Source organism: Panthera uncia, chromosome E3 (assembly GCF_023721935.1).
Source record: "Panthera uncia isolate 11264 chromosome E3, Puncia_PCG_1.0, whole genome shotgun sequence".
Classification (NCBI taxonomy): domain Eukaryota; kingdom Metazoa; phylum Chordata; class Mammalia; order Carnivora; family Felidae; genus Panthera; species Panthera uncia.
Genome location: NC_064815.1, coordinates 25190681 through 25207483, shown reverse-complemented (window position 1 = coordinate 25207483; position 16803 = coordinate 25190681). Strand labels below are relative to the sequence as shown.

The window sequence follows — 16803 nt, the reverse complement described above, 5'->3', positions numbered from 1 at the left end:
CCCTTCCCCCCCCCCCCCACCAAAAAAAAAAAACTTAAAAAAAAAAAAAAAAAAAGCGAGAGAGAGATGCTCAACCGAATGAGCCACCCAGGAGATTTTTGATCATTGATTCAATCTCCTTACTGGTTATAGGTCTACTCAGATTTTTTCCTTCTTTGTGATTTGGTCTTGGTAGGTTTGTGTTTCTAGGCATCTGTCAATTTCATTTAGGTTTTTTAATTTTTTGGCATATAATTGTTGATAGTACTCTTTTACAGTCTTCTTTATTTCTGTGGAATTGGTAGTAATGTCTCTACCTTGATTTTTGACTTTAGTAACTTGGATCTTCTCTCTTTTTCTTCTTCTTAGTCCATCTAGCTAAAGGTTTGTTGATTTTATTTTTCAAAGAGCCAACTCTTGGCTTCATGGATTTTTTTTTTTTAAGTCAGTGTCATCTGGGGCACATGTGATGAGGTCTATGCTGATTTAAATTTGTATCTGCACATATATGCACAATAGTTCCCAAAGCTAAAGACCACATGATTGTAGAAATTAAAAAAAATAAAATGGCCCTTCTCGGAAGATTAGAGCAACACATCCAATCCTCTTGTTTGTTCGTTCATTTTTAATTTTTTAAATGTTTGTTTATTTGGGGGGGGAAACAGCACGAGTAGGGGAGGGCAGAGAGAGAGGAGAGAGAGAATCCCAGGCAGGTTCCATGCTGTCAGCACAGAGCCCGATGTGGGGCTCGAACTCACGAAACCATGAGATCATGACCTGAGCTGAGATCAAGATCTGCTTAACCAACTGAGCCCCCCAGGCGTCTCCCAGTCCTCTTGTTAAGAAGCTATAACTGAACCCAGTTTGTCTGCCCGCCATGGCACAGCAAAGCCAATCCTACAGCGAGGAAAGGGTTTGAGAACAGCCAAATGACAGGAGGGCGAGCCTCAAATCTGCCTTCCTGAAGGGGAAGAGAACAAGTGTTTGATAATCCTAGGGGTTGGGATTTCATATGTATTGATGAAAAGGATGGGGAAACTTAAGACTGTTTATGAGGAAAGGTGGAGCATTCATATCACACAAATGTATGTTAACATATATCTCATGTTCACTTTACAGTGGACACAGCATTAAAATGAGGCAAAATTCAGGAGGTCGTCTTAGGGCAAAGAGAAGGGGCTCTGTGCATGCTCTGAGAGCGGGATGGGGTTTGGGGCTCTTATTTCCAGTCAGGAATGCAGGGCTTTGTATGTTCATCGGCTGGGACCCTATCAGTGACCTTGAGTCTAGGCTTCTGCAGAGACAGTAGTGGATTTGTTAGTGAGGTCTGGAAAAAAAAGCCATAGCTGATTAGGGAGAAACGGGTCTCTGAAAAACAAGCTTTAAATTTCCTGTTAGTTTCAGGGTGCCTGGGTGGCTCAATTGTTAAGCGACCAACTTTGGCTCAGGTCAGGATCTCACAGTTCGTGGGTCCAAGCCCCGCATCGGGCTCTGCACTGACAGCTTGGAGCCTGAAGCCTACTTCCTTTCTCTCTGCCCTTCCCTCTGCTTGCAGTCTGCCTCTCTCTCTCTCAAAAATTGATAAACATTAAAAAAAATTTTTTTTTCAATTTCCTGTTTCAACCTCATTAACCCTATGGAGCATGATTTCAAAGCCTTATCAAAAAACTGTAGCTTTGGGGTGCCTAACTGGTTCAGTTGGAACAGCATGCAGCTCTTGATCTCGGGGTCATGAGTTCAAGCCCCACATAGGGTGTAGAGAACACATAAATGAATAAATGAATAAATACTTTAAATGTCTTTCTTTTTTCCCCCGAGAGAATGTGTGAGCAGAGGAGAGGGACAGAGGGGGAGAGAGAGAATCTTAAACAGGCTCCGTGCTCAGTGCAGAGCCCAATGCAGGGTTCAATCCCAAGAACCTGAGATCATAATCTGAGTTGATATCAAGAGCCAGATGTTCACTTGACTGAGCCACCCAGGTACCCCACAAATATTTTTTTTCAGAGCTACTTTTTCCTTTGTTTAAGATTATTTACTTTATTTTTTATTTTTTATTTTATTTTATTTTTAATTTTTTTTAATGTTTTATTTATTTTTGAGACAGGGAGAGACAGAGCATGAACAGGGGAGGGTCAGAGAGAGGGAGACACAGAATCCAAAACAGGCTCCAGGGTCTGAGCGGTCAGCACAGAGCCCGATGCGGGGCTCGGACTCACAGACCAAGAGATCATGACCTGAGCCGAAGTCGGACGCTCAACTGACTGAGCCACCCAGGCGCCCCAGGATTATTTACTTTTTGAGAGAGTCAGCGTGTGAGTGGGGGAGGGTCAGAGAGCAAGGTTGAGAGAGAAACCCAAGCAGGCTTTGCATTATCAGCGCAGAGTCCAACACAGGGCTCGAACCCATGAACTGTGAGATCATGACCGGAGCCAAAATGAAGATTTGGACACCTAACTGACTGAGCTACCCAGGAGCACCTCTTTTTTTTTTTTTTTTTTTTTTTTTAAAGGGGGGGGTCAAAAAAAAGCTATTTTTTTTTTTTTTTTTTTAAGTTTTTTTATTTGGGTGCTTGGATGGCTCAGTCGAGCATCCGATTCTTGATTTCAGCTTGGGTCATGATCCCAGGGTCGTGGGATCGAGCCCCCATGGCACTAAGTGTGGAGCCTGCTTAACATTCTCTCTTCCTCTGCCCCTCTCCCCCACTAGTGCACTTGCTCTCTGTTTCTCTTTCTCTCTCTAAAATTGAAAAAAAATTACATGTTAAAACATCTTGAGCGGTGCTTGGGTGGCTCAGTCGGTTAGGCTTCCAACTTCGGCTCAGGTTATGATCTCATGGTTCATAGGTTCCAGCCCCGCATCGGGCTCTGTGCTGACAGCTCAGAGCCTGGAGCCTGCTTCAGATTCTGTGTCTCCCTCTATCTCTGCCCCTTCCCGGCTCGTGCTCTGTCTCTCTCTCTAAAAAATGAATAAACATTTAAAAAAATTAAAAAATAATCTTGAAACTGTCTTTTGAATTTATATTTACATTAGTTAAAAGAGATCCATCCATAAGACTACCTAGAATTAGGCTTATAATATATTCTAGTATTTCAAGTTTATGACTAGTTACTAAACATCAGTTTACAAATAACATGTTCAGTTTTTCAAATCTTTTTTTCCCCACTTTTCTTGAGAAATAATCAACATATATCACTGTGGGAGTTTAAGGCATACAGCATGATGGTTTGATTTGCATATATTGTGAAATTGTGATAGGTTTAGTTAACATCCATCATCTCTTATAAATACAATAAAAAGAATAGAGCATTTCTCCTTACAATGGGAACTCTTAGGATTCACTCTTAAGAACTTTCCCACAGGGGTGCCTGGCCAGTTCAGATGGGAGATCACATGACTCTTGATTTTGGGGTCGTAAATTTGAGCCCCATGTTGGGTGTAGAGATTACTTTAAAAAAATTCTTAAAAGAAAAAAAAAGTTTCCCACATATCCTACAGTAGTGTTAGCTACAGTCCTCATGTTGTACATCATAACATGTTCATTTTTTTGTGTTCCTTTTATCGAAAGGGAAAATTCTAGCTTCAGTCCTATCCAGTCAGGGAAAAACTGAGAAAATAAAAGATCCCAGCAGTTCCACATAAATATTACATTTGTCAAATGGAAGAACTCCCAACTGAACCAGATGTTCATATTATTAAGATACTTTCATTGACATAATTTTTTTAAATGTTTATTTTTGAGAGCGAGCGCAAGTGGGGGAGGGGCAGAGAGAGAGAGGGAGACAGAGGATCCGATTCTGGCTCCGTGCTGACAGCAGTGAGCCCAACGTGGGACTTGAACTCACGAACCATGAGATCATGACCTGAATGAAGTCAGATGCTCAACCGACTGAGCCACCTAGGCGCCCCTTGTCCTTTAAAAAAAAAAAAAATTTTTTTTTAAATCTGTATTTATTTTTGAGAGAGAGAGACAGAGAGAGAGAGAGACAGAGTGCAAGTGGGGGAGGAACACAGAGAGAGGGAGACACAGAATCTGAAGCAGGCTCCAGGCTCTGAGCTGTCAGCACAGAGCCTGACGTGGGGCTCGAACCCATGAACTGTGAGATCATGATCTGAGACGAAGTCGGATGCTTAACTGACTGAGCCACCCAGGCGCCCCTCCCCTTGTCTTTTTTTTAAAAAATGTTTATTTTTGAGAGTGAGAGAGTGAGTGCATGTGCATGAATGGGGGAGGGGCAGAGAGAGGGAGAGAAAGAGAATCCCAAGCAGGCTCCATGCTCAGTGAGGAGCCTGACGTGGGGTTTGATCCCATGACCCCAAGATCATGACCTGAGCCAAAATCAAGAGTCTGACACTTAACCCTCTGAGCCACCAAGGCGCCCTTCCTTTTGCCCTTTTTGATCTTTTTTAACCATGGGCATGATTTTTTTTGTTTCCTGAAAAGATCCCTCCAAAGGAATAATCAAATCATGTTTCTAGTAGAGAAAAATTTATCTAACTTTTCACAGTGATGGCATCTAGGACTTCTCCATGCCCTCTAGAAATGTCATATGTTTCAGGGGAAGAAAAACCTGAAAAGAAGAGAAGACCTGTTTCCCACTTGTGGGAACAGCCACTTGTGTTCCCAGCATGCCTCTGTTGTTTGGGTTTGCAGGACGAGAGCCTGATGTTTGGCCTCTGCAGAGAGCAGACCGTCTCCCTTCCTCACTGCTACTGGTGACCACGATTATAGATGCAAACACAGGCAGAAAGCCTCTTGGATCTCCAAGTGCGGGGATCTTAATTGCCTCATGGGCCCCGACGCTTTGCTTCAAATGCAGTGCTGCATTCTTCCCAAGGGCACACTTCCCACATTGGCTGTTTTGAAAGAGAGAGAGACAGACAGACAGACAGTGTGAGTGGGGGAGGGGCAGAGAGAGAGGGAGACATAGAATATGAAGGCTCAGGCTCTAGGCTCTGAGCTGTCAGCACGGAGCCCGTCGCGGGAGATCATGACCTGAGCCGAAGGCAGACGTTTAACCGACTGAGCCCCCCAGGCGCCCCTGCACATCCGTTTCTTTAGTCTCTGTTACTGATTTGTGAGTTCTGGTAGACCCTTGGATCATTAGGTATTTCCACAAGTCTTTTGTCTTTTGAAGTGTTATCCACCACCACCCCCGACCCCGGCTTTTACAGCCCATTGTTTTATATATATGCATGTGTGCGTCTATGTTGTATCTAGCAATCTTGATGTGCTATCCTGTTAGTCCTAATTATTTGCGGTTCTGTTAGATTTTCTTTCTTTTTAAGTTTATTTTGAGAGAGAGAGAAAGAGGAGGGGCAGAGAGAGAGAGAGAGAGAGAGAGAGAGAGAGAGAGAGAATCCTAAGCAGGCTCCACGCTGTCAGTGCAGAACCTGACATGGGGCTTGAACTTAAATCCCAAGACCGTGACCTGAGCCGAAACCAAGAGTCAGAGGCTTAGCCGACTGAGCCACCCAGGCGCCCCTGTGTTGGATTTTCTATGTAGACCACCATATTTATCTATGTATAATGGCAGTTTGATTTCTTCCTTTTAAGTTCTTATACATTTTACTTTTTTTTCCCCCCTTATCTCACTGCATTGCTGTGCCCTTGGCTCTCCCGTTTGGTGTTACAAGGGACCGTGACTGAGCGTTTTGTCTTTTTTCTGCCTTTACCAATTTGCTATGATATTTGCTGTAGCTATTTAGTAATTTTCCCCAACAGGTTAAAGAAGTTCTTACTACAGACTTCTTTCATGACATGAATTGAAACTTTTGTTGCCAAAGGTTCCAAACAGCCAAAGCAAAACCAGTGAATCACTGAAGTAATAACGAGTAAACATTTATTGTATACACACAGAAAAGACAGTTTGCAAACTGGAAACATTGAAACCAGACTGTGGGATAAGGCTCAGGGGTATGTTTGTTATAAAGCTGCATAGTGGGAAAATAGCATTTATTTTTCCACAGTGATTGGTCACAATATTACAATATTTTTTCAATTAAAATATTAAAACAATATTTATTTATTTTTGAGAGAGAGAGAGAGAGAGAGAGAGAGAGAGAGAGAGAGAGAGACAGAGTGTGAGCAGCCAAGGGGCAGAGAGAGAGAGAGGGAGACACAGAATCTGAAGCAGGCTCTAGGCTCTGAGCTGTCAGCACAGAGCGCAACGCGGGGCTGGGACCCACGAACCGCGAGATCATGACTCGAGCTAAAGTCAGACGCTTAACTGACTGAACCACCCAGGCGCCCCTTTAATACCTTAATGTGATTTTCTAGTATTACATAGTTCCTACTCCATCATCACATAGTGTGTGCACACTGTTAGATTTGGCTTATTATGATTTCTGATTTTCACATCTATATTAATGAGTGAAATGAGCTTACAGTTTACTCTGCTTAGTTTTGCTTGTTTTTAAACCATACAGACTGTGTATCTGACTTCTTTTGCTCAAGTTTATATTGTTAAGATTCACTCCTGGGACGCCTGTGTGGCTCAGTCTTTTGAGCGTCCAACTCTTGATTTGGGCTCAGGTCGTGATCTCACAGTCTTGGGATCAAGCTCCGCGGTGGGTTCCGCACTGGATGTGGAGCCTGCTTAAGATTTTCTCTTTCCCTCTGCTCCTCTTTCCCGCTCGCGTGCATTCTCTCTAAAAAAAACAAAACACAATATTCCCTAGTGATGTTACATTAGCTACATGTACTTGATTCATTTTTGTTGCTTGCACAGCACCACAGGTAAACAAAGCCAGACCCTAGTTAAAGAGGCAAGGACAGATTTTAGTCAATAATATACTGTTGCAATAGGAAGGAGTCCAGTGTGAACTGAACTCTGCTTTGGATTGCACAGAGGTCGCTGGGTGATTTAAGGGAGTGAGGGAGGCGGGTGGAGAGGGAGAGGGAATGTGGGGCTCAGGGGACTGGGGAAAGTGAAAAATTACAAGAAGCGGAGGGGGTGTGATCCCTGTGAAATCCATCTGGGTTTGCTGACTGGAGCTTATCAAAGTTAGATTCCTACCCTTCCCCAGAGGCTGGGAGACAGGGGCTCTACCTTCAGGTGTTGGCTGGGCAAACAGCAAGTTCTTTTGGTAACTTTGAGTTTTCTCAGGAAGGTGCTTTAAGGGAGGCTGGGGTCAGCCTAGGGATGTGGCCTTTTTTTAAAATGAAGATATGGTCACATGTCTGAGATGTTTTGTTTTATGTCTTCACTCATGGACTCACAAGCTCTTTATAAACTCTGGCTACAAGTCTTCTGTTATTTGTATCACAGATCTTTTTTCTCACTCTGTGGCTTGCCCTTTCACCTTCTTAATGTTGTATTTTGATGAAAAAAGATAGAAGTTCTTAATTTTAATACAATTAGGTTACCTGTATCTTTTGGTTTGTGCTTTCTTATGTCCTTTTTTTTTTTTTTTTTTTTTTAAATTTTAGAGTGGGCGCGCACAAGGCGGGGAGAGGGGCAGAGGGAGAGCCAGAGAATCCCAAGCAGGCTCCAGGCTCGGCTCAGCTCAGAGCCCAACACGGGGCTCGAACCCACAACCCTGGGATCGTGACTGGAGACAAAATCAAGAGTCAGACGCTCAACCGACTGAGTCACCCAGAAACCTCCCCCTTTTATGTCTTTTTAAAGAAATACTTTTAGAGTAATTTTAAGTTCATAGCAAAATTGGGCAGAAAGTAGAGATTTCTTGGGGCGCCTGTGGGGCTCAGTTAAGCGTCCAACTCCTGACCGCAGCTCAGGTGCTGATCTCACAGTTTGTGGGATCGCACCCAGTAGGGCTGTGCGCTGGCAGGGCGGAGCCTGCTTCAGATTCTTTCTTTCCCTCTCTCTTTGCCTCTCATGTGCATGTGCTCTCTCGAACATTTTATTTTATTTTTAAGGTCTTGCAAATCTTTTTTTTTTAAAAAAAAATATATATGTATATATATATTTAATCTTTATTTTTGAGAGAGAGAGAGAGACAGAGCATGAGCAGGGGAGGGGCAGAGAGAGAGGCAGACACAGAATCTGAAGCAGGCTCCACGTTCTGAGCTGTCAGCACAGAGCCCAATGTGGGGCTTGAACTGATGAGCCATTAGATCTAGACCTGAGCCGAAGTCAGACTCCCAATCGACTGAGCCACCCAGGCGCGCCTCAAGTAAACATTTTAAAAAGTAGAGATTTCCTAAATTCCCCGTCCCCCACCTAAACACAGCCTCTCCAACTGTCCTCATCCCCCACCAGAGTGGTGTGTGTGTTATTACTGATGAACCTACGCTGATATTCTGTTATCACCTAAAGCCCAGAGTTTACATTTAGTGTCGTACATTCTCTGGGTTTTGGCAAATGTATGACATATGTGCATCATTACAGGATCCTGGATTTCACTGCCCTAGAAATCCTGAGTGCTCTGTGTATTCATCCCTCCCTCCCCACTGACCCCTGGCAACCACCAATCTTTTTATGGTCTACACAGTTGTGTGTTTTCAGGGATGTCCTATACTTGGAAGCATACAATATATAGCCTTTTCAGACTGGCTTCTTTCACCTCTGCATGCATTTAACTTTCCTCCATGTCTCTTCCAGATTTGATAGCTGTGTGTGTGTGTGTGTGTGTGTGTGTGTGTGTGTGTACGTGTGTGTACATACGTCCAGGCACGCATGCTCAATAGTGTTCCATTGTCTGGATATATAAGGAAATCTTTGCTTTCAACTTCTGGCAGTTATGAAAAAGCTGCTATAAACATTTGTGGTTATAAACTTTTAACTAATTTGGGTAAATACCAAGGAGCACCATTAGCTTGTGAGAGTATGTTTAGTTTTGTTAGAAACTGCAAACTGTCTTCCAAAGTGAAGGGCCGTTCTGGTTTCTACCAGCATTTGGTGCTGTCTGTGTTTTGGATTTTTTTTTTTAATGTTTATTTTTGAGAGAGAGAGAGAGAGAGAGAAACAGAGCACAAGTTGGGGAGGGGCAGAGAGAGAGGGAGACGCAGAATCTGAAGCAGGCTCCAGGCTCTGAGCTGTCAGCACAGAGCCCAACACGGGGCTTGAACTCACAAGCCGTGAGATTATGACCTGAGCCAAAGTCGGACGCTTAATCAGCTGAACCACCCAGGCGCCCCAGGTTTTTGACATTCAAATAGACAAATAGGCGTGTAAGGGTATCTCACTGTTTCAATTTGCATTCCTTTGACATGATGTGGAGCATCTTTTTCTATGTTTATTTGCCACCTGCACATCTTCTTTGGTGTGCTGTGTCTGTTCATATCTTTTGCCCATTTTTAAATTGGGTTGTTTGTTGTTGAATTTAAGAATCATGTTTTGGGGGTTCCTGGCTGTCTCAGTCAGTAGAGCAAACGACTCATGATCTTGGGTTTGTGAGTTTGAGCCCCACGTTGGATGTAGAGATTACTTAAAGGATATTTTAGGGGCACTTGGGTGGCTCAGTCAGTTAGGCAGCTGACTCTTGATTTTGGCTCAGGTCATGATCTTACGTCATGAGTTTGAGCCCTGTGTCAGGCTCTGCACTGACAGTGCGGAGCCTGCTTAGATTCTCTTTCTGTCTCTGTCTCTCTCCCCCTCTCCTGCTCATGTGTGTTCTCTCTCTCAAAATACATAAACTTAAAAAAATAATATCTTAAAAAATGATGTTTTGGATAACAGTCCTTCTTAGAATTTATACATAAGACTCCATTCCTGTTCCACATTCCTCCCAACTTTGAGGGCATCAGTGTCATACCTTCTGCAGGGACATTTAGAACCTCAGTTCGTAGGTTTTAGAGTCTGAATTTGGGTCTCAAATTCCATGGAGCATTTTGGATGAGCTCACTCTGGCTTTGATTTTCCCCCTTCCCACTTTTTTGGACCTCAGAGAAAACTTCCCCTAAATCAAAGATACCAAGGCTCATTGCTTAAGGGGCTGTGTGGGTGTGGGTCTGATGGGGCAGGAGAGGCATGCAGGCAGCCTAGAATAGAGGAACTACAATTCCTGTCACCTCACTGTCCAAACAAACACACGTTGCAGATGGTGCAAGTACTCTAAGTAGTTTGGTCATATGCAAATACAGTTATTAAAAAACACTTTTCCTGGGGCCCCTTGGTGGCTCGGTCGGTTAAGCGTCCGACTTCGGCTCAGATCATGATCTCACTGCTTGTGTTCGAGCCCCGCGTTGAGCTCTGTGCTGACACACAGCTCCACAGCGTAGAGCCTGCTTTGGATTCTGTCTTTGTCTCTCTGCCCCTCCCCGGCTCAAGCTCTGTCTGTCTGTCTCTCTCAAATATAAATAAACATTTAAAGAGAATACTTTTCATGGGGTGCCTGGGTGGCTTAGTCGGTTGAACATCTGACCCTTGATTTTGGCTCAGGTCATGATCTCATGATTCGTGAGTTCATGTCTGGCATCACGCTCTGCACTGACAGTGTAGAGACTGCTTAAGATTCTCTCTCTCTCTCTCTCTCTCTCTCTCTCTCTCTCTGCTCCTCCCCTGCTTGTGCATGCACACTGTCTCTCTCAAAAATAAAAAATGTTAAAAAAAAAAAAAAAAAGACTTTTTCCCCTCCGGGCACCTGGGTGGCTCAGTTGGTTAAGTGTCCGACTTCAGCTCAGGTCATGATCTCACGCTTTGTGGGTGTGAGCCCGGCATCGGGCTCCCTGCCGAGAGTGTAGAGCCTGCTTCAGATCCTCTGCACCCCTCTCCCTCTGCCACTCTCCTTCCCCTGCACATGTGTGCTCTCTCTCAAAAACAAACATTAAAAAAAAAATACTTTTCCTTTCCAGATGTGCGTTCCAAATGGGAGTATGACGAGAGCCATGTGATTACAGCCCGTCGAGTGGAGAAGGTATAACCGGCAGAGTCAGAATGTGGGGCGGGCCTTCACTCAGGATTCGTCTCTGTCCTCCGTCATCCCGACCACATCCTCCACCCTTGACTTCCAAGTTCGTTCCTTCTTTCCCTGGTGTCTCCTCTGTCTGCCTGGTTCAGTTTCATTTTCGCCAGCTGCTGTGTGAAGACAACCCCTGGTTTGTCCTGGGTCTGCTTCAGATCTGTCCGTGTACCTTCTCGTTCAGAGATCTCACCCAGGCTTCCAGTTTTGACTACCCATCCGCGATTACCTGGGCTGTCAGTTTTACCTGTAAAATTTTGTCTGGAGAAACTGTCCCCTCCCCTTCCCACTGCCGCCCTGCGGGTGTATACTCTGTCTCTGGCCCTGTGCCCTGTACCTCGCCAGAGTGGGCCCTGCCTCGGGCATTTTTCCGGGTTAAGCTCACTGCTTGGGAGTGTAGCTCAGCAGTAGAGTATTTGACTGCAGGGTAAGCTTGCGACCTAACACCCTCCTCTCCCCACCCCTACCCATCAGTATCTACTTTTTTTTTTCCTCCTGGGGTTGTCACTTCTCTGGCTCCATACTCTAGCTCTTAGTCCCCATTTCAGAATATTCTCTGCCTTCTGCAGCCTGTCCAGAGCTCCTTCGGGATGATGTATGGCTCCACTCTCAGATTTGCATATTCTTTTGATTCTGGCAGCTCCCTGGGTCTGAAAGAGACCTCCTCTGGGCCTCAGCCAGGCTGACGCCTCTCGGCAACCCTCCCCAACTTTCTAACCAGCAGCCCCAGCAGGACACACGGCCCCTAACTTGGTGCTCATGGCCTCCCCCTCCAGCCCCCTCGCTGGGCACACAGGCTTCTACTCTCACCCGGTCTCCCAATGACCTTGCCCTCCCACGTTTCCTTGGTTCTCAGACGCACATAAGTCCCCCATATTTTAACACTGCCGAAATTGGAACGTGTCCTACAGTGGATTTCCACTTTAATGTGGCAGTATCTTTTCCCCCGAAAAGTGGATGTGGTGGATATCTGTTCCTTTTCTGTTGCAGCACCCCCACCCTTTTTTGAGGGGAACTCTTCCTGCCCAAATCACGGGTGTCTGGTGATAGGCCCTAAACTAGTATTCAGATCCAGGCCTCAGTGATTGGCCATGGGCCTAGGATGAAAAGAGCAAAACGGAGTTGTGATCGGAGAAGCAGGCTCCTCCTCTATTGAGCAGTTGAGTTTTGGGGGGTGGGCGTCTGGGCGTCACTGGTGGCTGTGTCACAGGCCTCAGGAGCACGTTGTCTGAGAAGGTGAGGTCTGTGTGCAGGGGGAGTGGAGAGGAGCACCTGAGGGGGAGGTCTGGGCTTCAGAGCCCTGGTTCAGGTTTTCCTGGGGATCAGTTGCTCCCCACCCCTGCCGGATGTGTTAGATGCCAGTAAATCCTTCCTTGGATGTTCACTCCTGACGGCAATGGTGATCAAATTAGTGGTGTTGACAACCAACAGTGTCTTTTTTTAAAATGTTTATTATTTAAAAATTTTTAAAAAAGTTTTTTTCATTAAAAAAATATTTTTAACATTTATTCATTTTTAAGAGCTGGAGAGAGACAGAGCATGAGTTGGGGAGGGGCAGAGAGATACACACACAGAATTGGAAGCAGGCTCCAGGCTCCGAGCTGTCAGCACAGAGTCCGACGTGGGGCTCGAACTCACAAACCGCGAGATTGTGACCTGAGCTGAAGTCAGATGCTTAACCAACTGAGCCACCCAGGCACCCCAGAAACTTTTTTTTTTTTTTAATGCTTATTTATTTTTGAGAGAGAGACAGAGACAGAGTGTGAATGAGGGAGGAGCAGAGAGAGAGGGAGACACAGAATCTGAAGCAGGCTCCAGGCTCTGAGTGGTCACCACAGAGTCTGACGCGGGGTTCAAACTGACAAGCCGTGAGATCATGACCTGAGCCGAAGAGGGACACTAAACCGACTGAGCCACCAGGCGCCCATAACCAACAGTCTCTTAATCTAGGAAATCCAGTTCTCATGGCCCCCTGAGCACACTGCTTCCAGAACTTTTGCTGGGAGCACAGGGATGTATGTGCCAGCTTTGCTAATCACTGTGTCCCAGATGCTCAGTCTGGTCCCTGGCATCTGGGATGAACTCAACACTTGTTTGTTGACTAAAATGAACACCTGGAAGTGTTCCTTCTGCCTGGAACATCCCCCCCACCCTTGTCCATCTGGCAAATTTCCCCTCGCCCTTGCGGTCCCATCACCAAACCTCCCTGCCCTCCATGGCCTTTCTGAGTCTTCCAGGCTGGCATGGCTGTTTCCCTTTGCCTTTTTGAACCTCTGTATTCCAGAACCTCACACGGGGTACGTGCAGAGTGCATCCTCAGTGAATACTTAAGTGAAAGGGCACATGAACGTGCAGCCACATCTCTCCTGCTCTCCCGCCTGCTCCAGCCTCCGTGGGCTCTCCTCTCCTTCCTCTTTGCTCGTGTCTTCTCCATCTCCGGAAACCCCCTCCCCTCATTAGCTGTCCAAACCCTGCTGGTCCCCTGAGCACTCGCTCGCTCTCCTGGTGCCTCCAGACAAATGTGATTCCTCCCCTCTCAGTCCCAGACAACTTCCTGGTCTGTCCCTCCACGGGCTTTGCCTGACTGCCTTCAGGTAGAGTCAACGTACACTCGCCCTGTTCCACCGGCAGGTCCTCGTCTGGCCATCTTTGTCAGTCAGACCAGGTCCCAAGGGACAGAGGCAGGCTCGGGATCCCTTAAGCAGTGGGGGCCTCGGGGGAGCACTACGAACGAGTGAAGACTAACTTCTCAGCCGGTGCCCAGCCAGGCCTCCTCGAGCTCTGGAACACCCTTTGGCATCCTGGGCATTGTTCCTGCGTCCGTTGTCCACCACCCTGGCGACTCAGCGGCCCCCGACTACTCATGACATCCTGCTTCCTGTTTGCCCTTTCCTCTCTCTGACTGGATTTATAGCCACAGGCCGGGCACTCTTCTAGAATCAGGGTACATCTGCAACCACAAAAAGGCAGAAGTTCCCACTCTCAGAGAGCCTACACTCGAGCGTACAGTTGGCCCCGTTATAGCCACTTGCTCGTGACCTGCTTATCCAAGCTCTCTGCTTACTGCCCTTTCTATGGCAGATTTTGGATTTGGCCACCACTGCCAATGACCGTCCCCCATAGAGGGTGTCATCAGCCTGGCCAGGGTCGCTTCGATGGCAAGCGTGCCAGGCCGCCTAGCGGGCTGCGGGGCCGGTCAGTGGACCAGCACTTCTCCGGTCGGGCGCTGTCTCTGGTCCGCTCAGCTGTGGTCAGCTATTCACAGCAGGGCACGTGGGTGCAGAAGGCGCTTGGAGCTCTGCAAACTCTCCGGTCCCTTCTCGGTGCTTCTGTGCCTGTGGGTGTAGTCAGGGGAACGGGCACGGTCTGACCTCCGGTGCTGGTGTGCAGGGGGCGTTTGCTCAACTGAACCCACCTGCCCACACACCTGTCTTGTGGTTTCTGTAGAAGGCGAGCAAGTATCTTCTCCCGGAGTCTGTGGATCTGGAGTGCGTGAGATACTGTGTGGTGTATGACCACAACACCAGCACCCTGGAGATCGTCTTAAAAGAGGAGGAAGGTGACAACGGTGACGACGGGCCGGGTAGGTCTTGACAGGGAATAACTTCTGCCGCGTACTGGGAACCATACCAAAGGCTCTCCCCGGGTCGACGCCTGCAATCCGCAGAACATCCCTGTGAGAAATGGGCACGTCAAGAACGGGGGTGGGTCTGGCTCAGGTTTTCCCTTCCTCACAAGACGATAGGCGAGGCTGCCACAGTGTCACAGATGCTGGCAGAAGACCCGAGGCTCCTGAGTCCGAGTCGACAGACTTCATGACTCAGAGCAGTGAAAGTGACCAGAATGTCCCCATTCTCTACGCTGGTGCCCAAGCCCCGACTCTCACAGGGTGCCAGGAGGGAGGGCCGGGTAATAGCCACCTACACGGTGGCTTGTGTTCCAGGAGAACTCTGAGCTCAGGGGCCTGAATCTTTGATAATGGGCAGAAAGCCTGCCCGCCCCTGACTCTGGAGGGAGAAGCCATCTGTCTTCCAAAGCCGTTTGATATACGGATGTTCTTGAAAAGCCAGTACCTTTGCTCAAAGGATACGTAGAAACGTGAGAAGCTACGGAGAATGGTTTCCTAATAGGTAACATCCCCCATTTTATAGAAGGGGAAATTGAGGCCCAGAAAGGTACGTGCAGTAACTCACTCAGGGTCCCACACATGTTGAGTTATTTATTCCCACATAACGAGTTAGCCCCCAATTTGGTAGCTTAATGCAGCAAAGGTTAATTAATTAACCAGTACCAGGTTCTGGCACAGGTCTCTCCCGAGATCGCAGTCGAGATGCTGGCCAGGGTCGCTGTCATCTGAAGGTGTCGCTGGGCCAGGACGATGTGCATCTGAGGTGTCTCACACAGGTAGGGCCAGGAGGCCTTCGTTCTGCGCCACCTAGACCTCTCCATAGGACCGCTTGCGTGGCCTTGCGACATGGCAGCTGGTTTCCCCCAGAGTGGGCCATCCAAGAAGGAGAGAGGGCAAAGGAAAGGCACATGCCTTTTATAACTGACTCCTGAGACTTCCAAGGTCACTTCTGCCACATTCTGTTCATTAGAAGGAAGTCACTAAGTGCAGCTTACTCTGAAGGGATGGAGAATCAGACTCAACCTTTATTTATTTTTTTTAAATTTATTTTAAAGTTCATTTTTTACTTATTTTGAGAGAGAGATAGACAGCAAGCAGGGGAGGGGCAGAGGGAGAGAGAATCCCAAGCAGGCTCTGTGCTGCCAGTGCAGAGCCCTATGCGGGGCTTGAACTCACAAACCGTGAGATCATGGCCTGACCGAAATCAAGAGTCAGATGCTCAACAGACTGAGCCACCCAGGTGCCCCTCAACCTTTATTTTTTTTTAATGTTTATTTATTTTGAGAGAGAGAGAGAGAGAGAGAGAGCACGTGTGAGCAGGGAAGGGCAGAGAGTGAGGGATGGGGCACAGAGGCTCTGTTTCTTCTGGCTCAGCTGTGAATAGGTGTGGGTGTTTCCATGGCCCCGGGGCATTCACACCACAGTGGTCACTAGGTGGCGCCAGGCTTCCACCTTTAATAAAACCAGTCTTCTGGAGGTCCTTAGTCAGGAAATTGTGCCCTGTTCCCCCAAGCTTATCTTGTTGGGTTCCAGTCTGCAATCCTAAGATTGCGGGCTGGACCCTAAAGCCATAGGAAATGGTTGTCAATAAAGATAACTCCCTCTATGTTCTATAGCTGATCTCACCTTGCCACGGGACCCCCATTCTCACTCCTTAGGAAACCACAACCACAAAACAACACAGCAAGACCTCAAACTGCACGCACACGTATATCTACACCTTGCCCAGTCAAGGCTCGTTTCTCCTTTAAAATGGCATCTTTCAGGTGAACGCAGTCTTTGGGGTAAAAGACCATTTCGAGGTTTCTCTCACGATCCCTTTCCCCTTCCTACTGTTAAGCACGCACCTCCCCACCCCCTCCAAGGAAATCTGTTTGTGGGTGGAGTCTCCATCACACATCCTAGAAGCAGGGGTCCATCTCTCCTGCCCTCCTGGTGAGGTGTAGCTCACCTGTGCGGCCTGTGGCCACGGGCCTCTGTCCTTGCTGTGTCTGTGGCTGACATGTCCCCATCTAGTGTGAGTCATGAGCAGTTCCCTACCCCCAGCTCTGTGCCCTCCTTCTCAGGCTTTCCATGAGTGCTGCTGGTCCCTGGGCTGTTGCTACTTTTCTCCTATCCAGCGTTAGGTTAAACACCCTCCTGTCCTGCTGTAGCAGAAATGGGGCACAGGTGGTTTTTAGGACCCCCCAGTTCCTGCAGATGAGGTGTTTTCACTTTCTCAGCTGGATCTCTTCTTAGGAACCGAGAGTACCTTTCCTTGTCTTGGCCTCTGCGGTGGGTTCTTTCTTTCTTTCTTTCTTTCTTTCTTTCTTTCTTTCTTTCTTTCTTTCTTT

The 16803-nt window shown here is 47.2% G+C and overlaps 1 protein-coding gene across 3 annotated transcripts in view; it reads left to right on the top strand.

Moving 5' to 3' along the window:
* Positions 1-16803, top strand: part of STYXL1 (serine/threonine/tyrosine interacting like 1) — a 320245-nt gene that overhangs the window by 17332 nt on the left and 286110 nt on the right. For all 3 annotated transcript variants that reach the window (XM_049639217.1, XM_049639216.1, XM_049639218.1), the window contains exons 3-4: positions 10736-10797; positions 14290-14425. In XM_049639217.1, coding sequence (XP_049495174.1) covers positions 10736-10797; positions 14290-14425 — 198 coding nt within the window. The remainder of the gene's footprint in view (positions 1-10735; positions 10798-14289; positions 14426-16803) is intronic.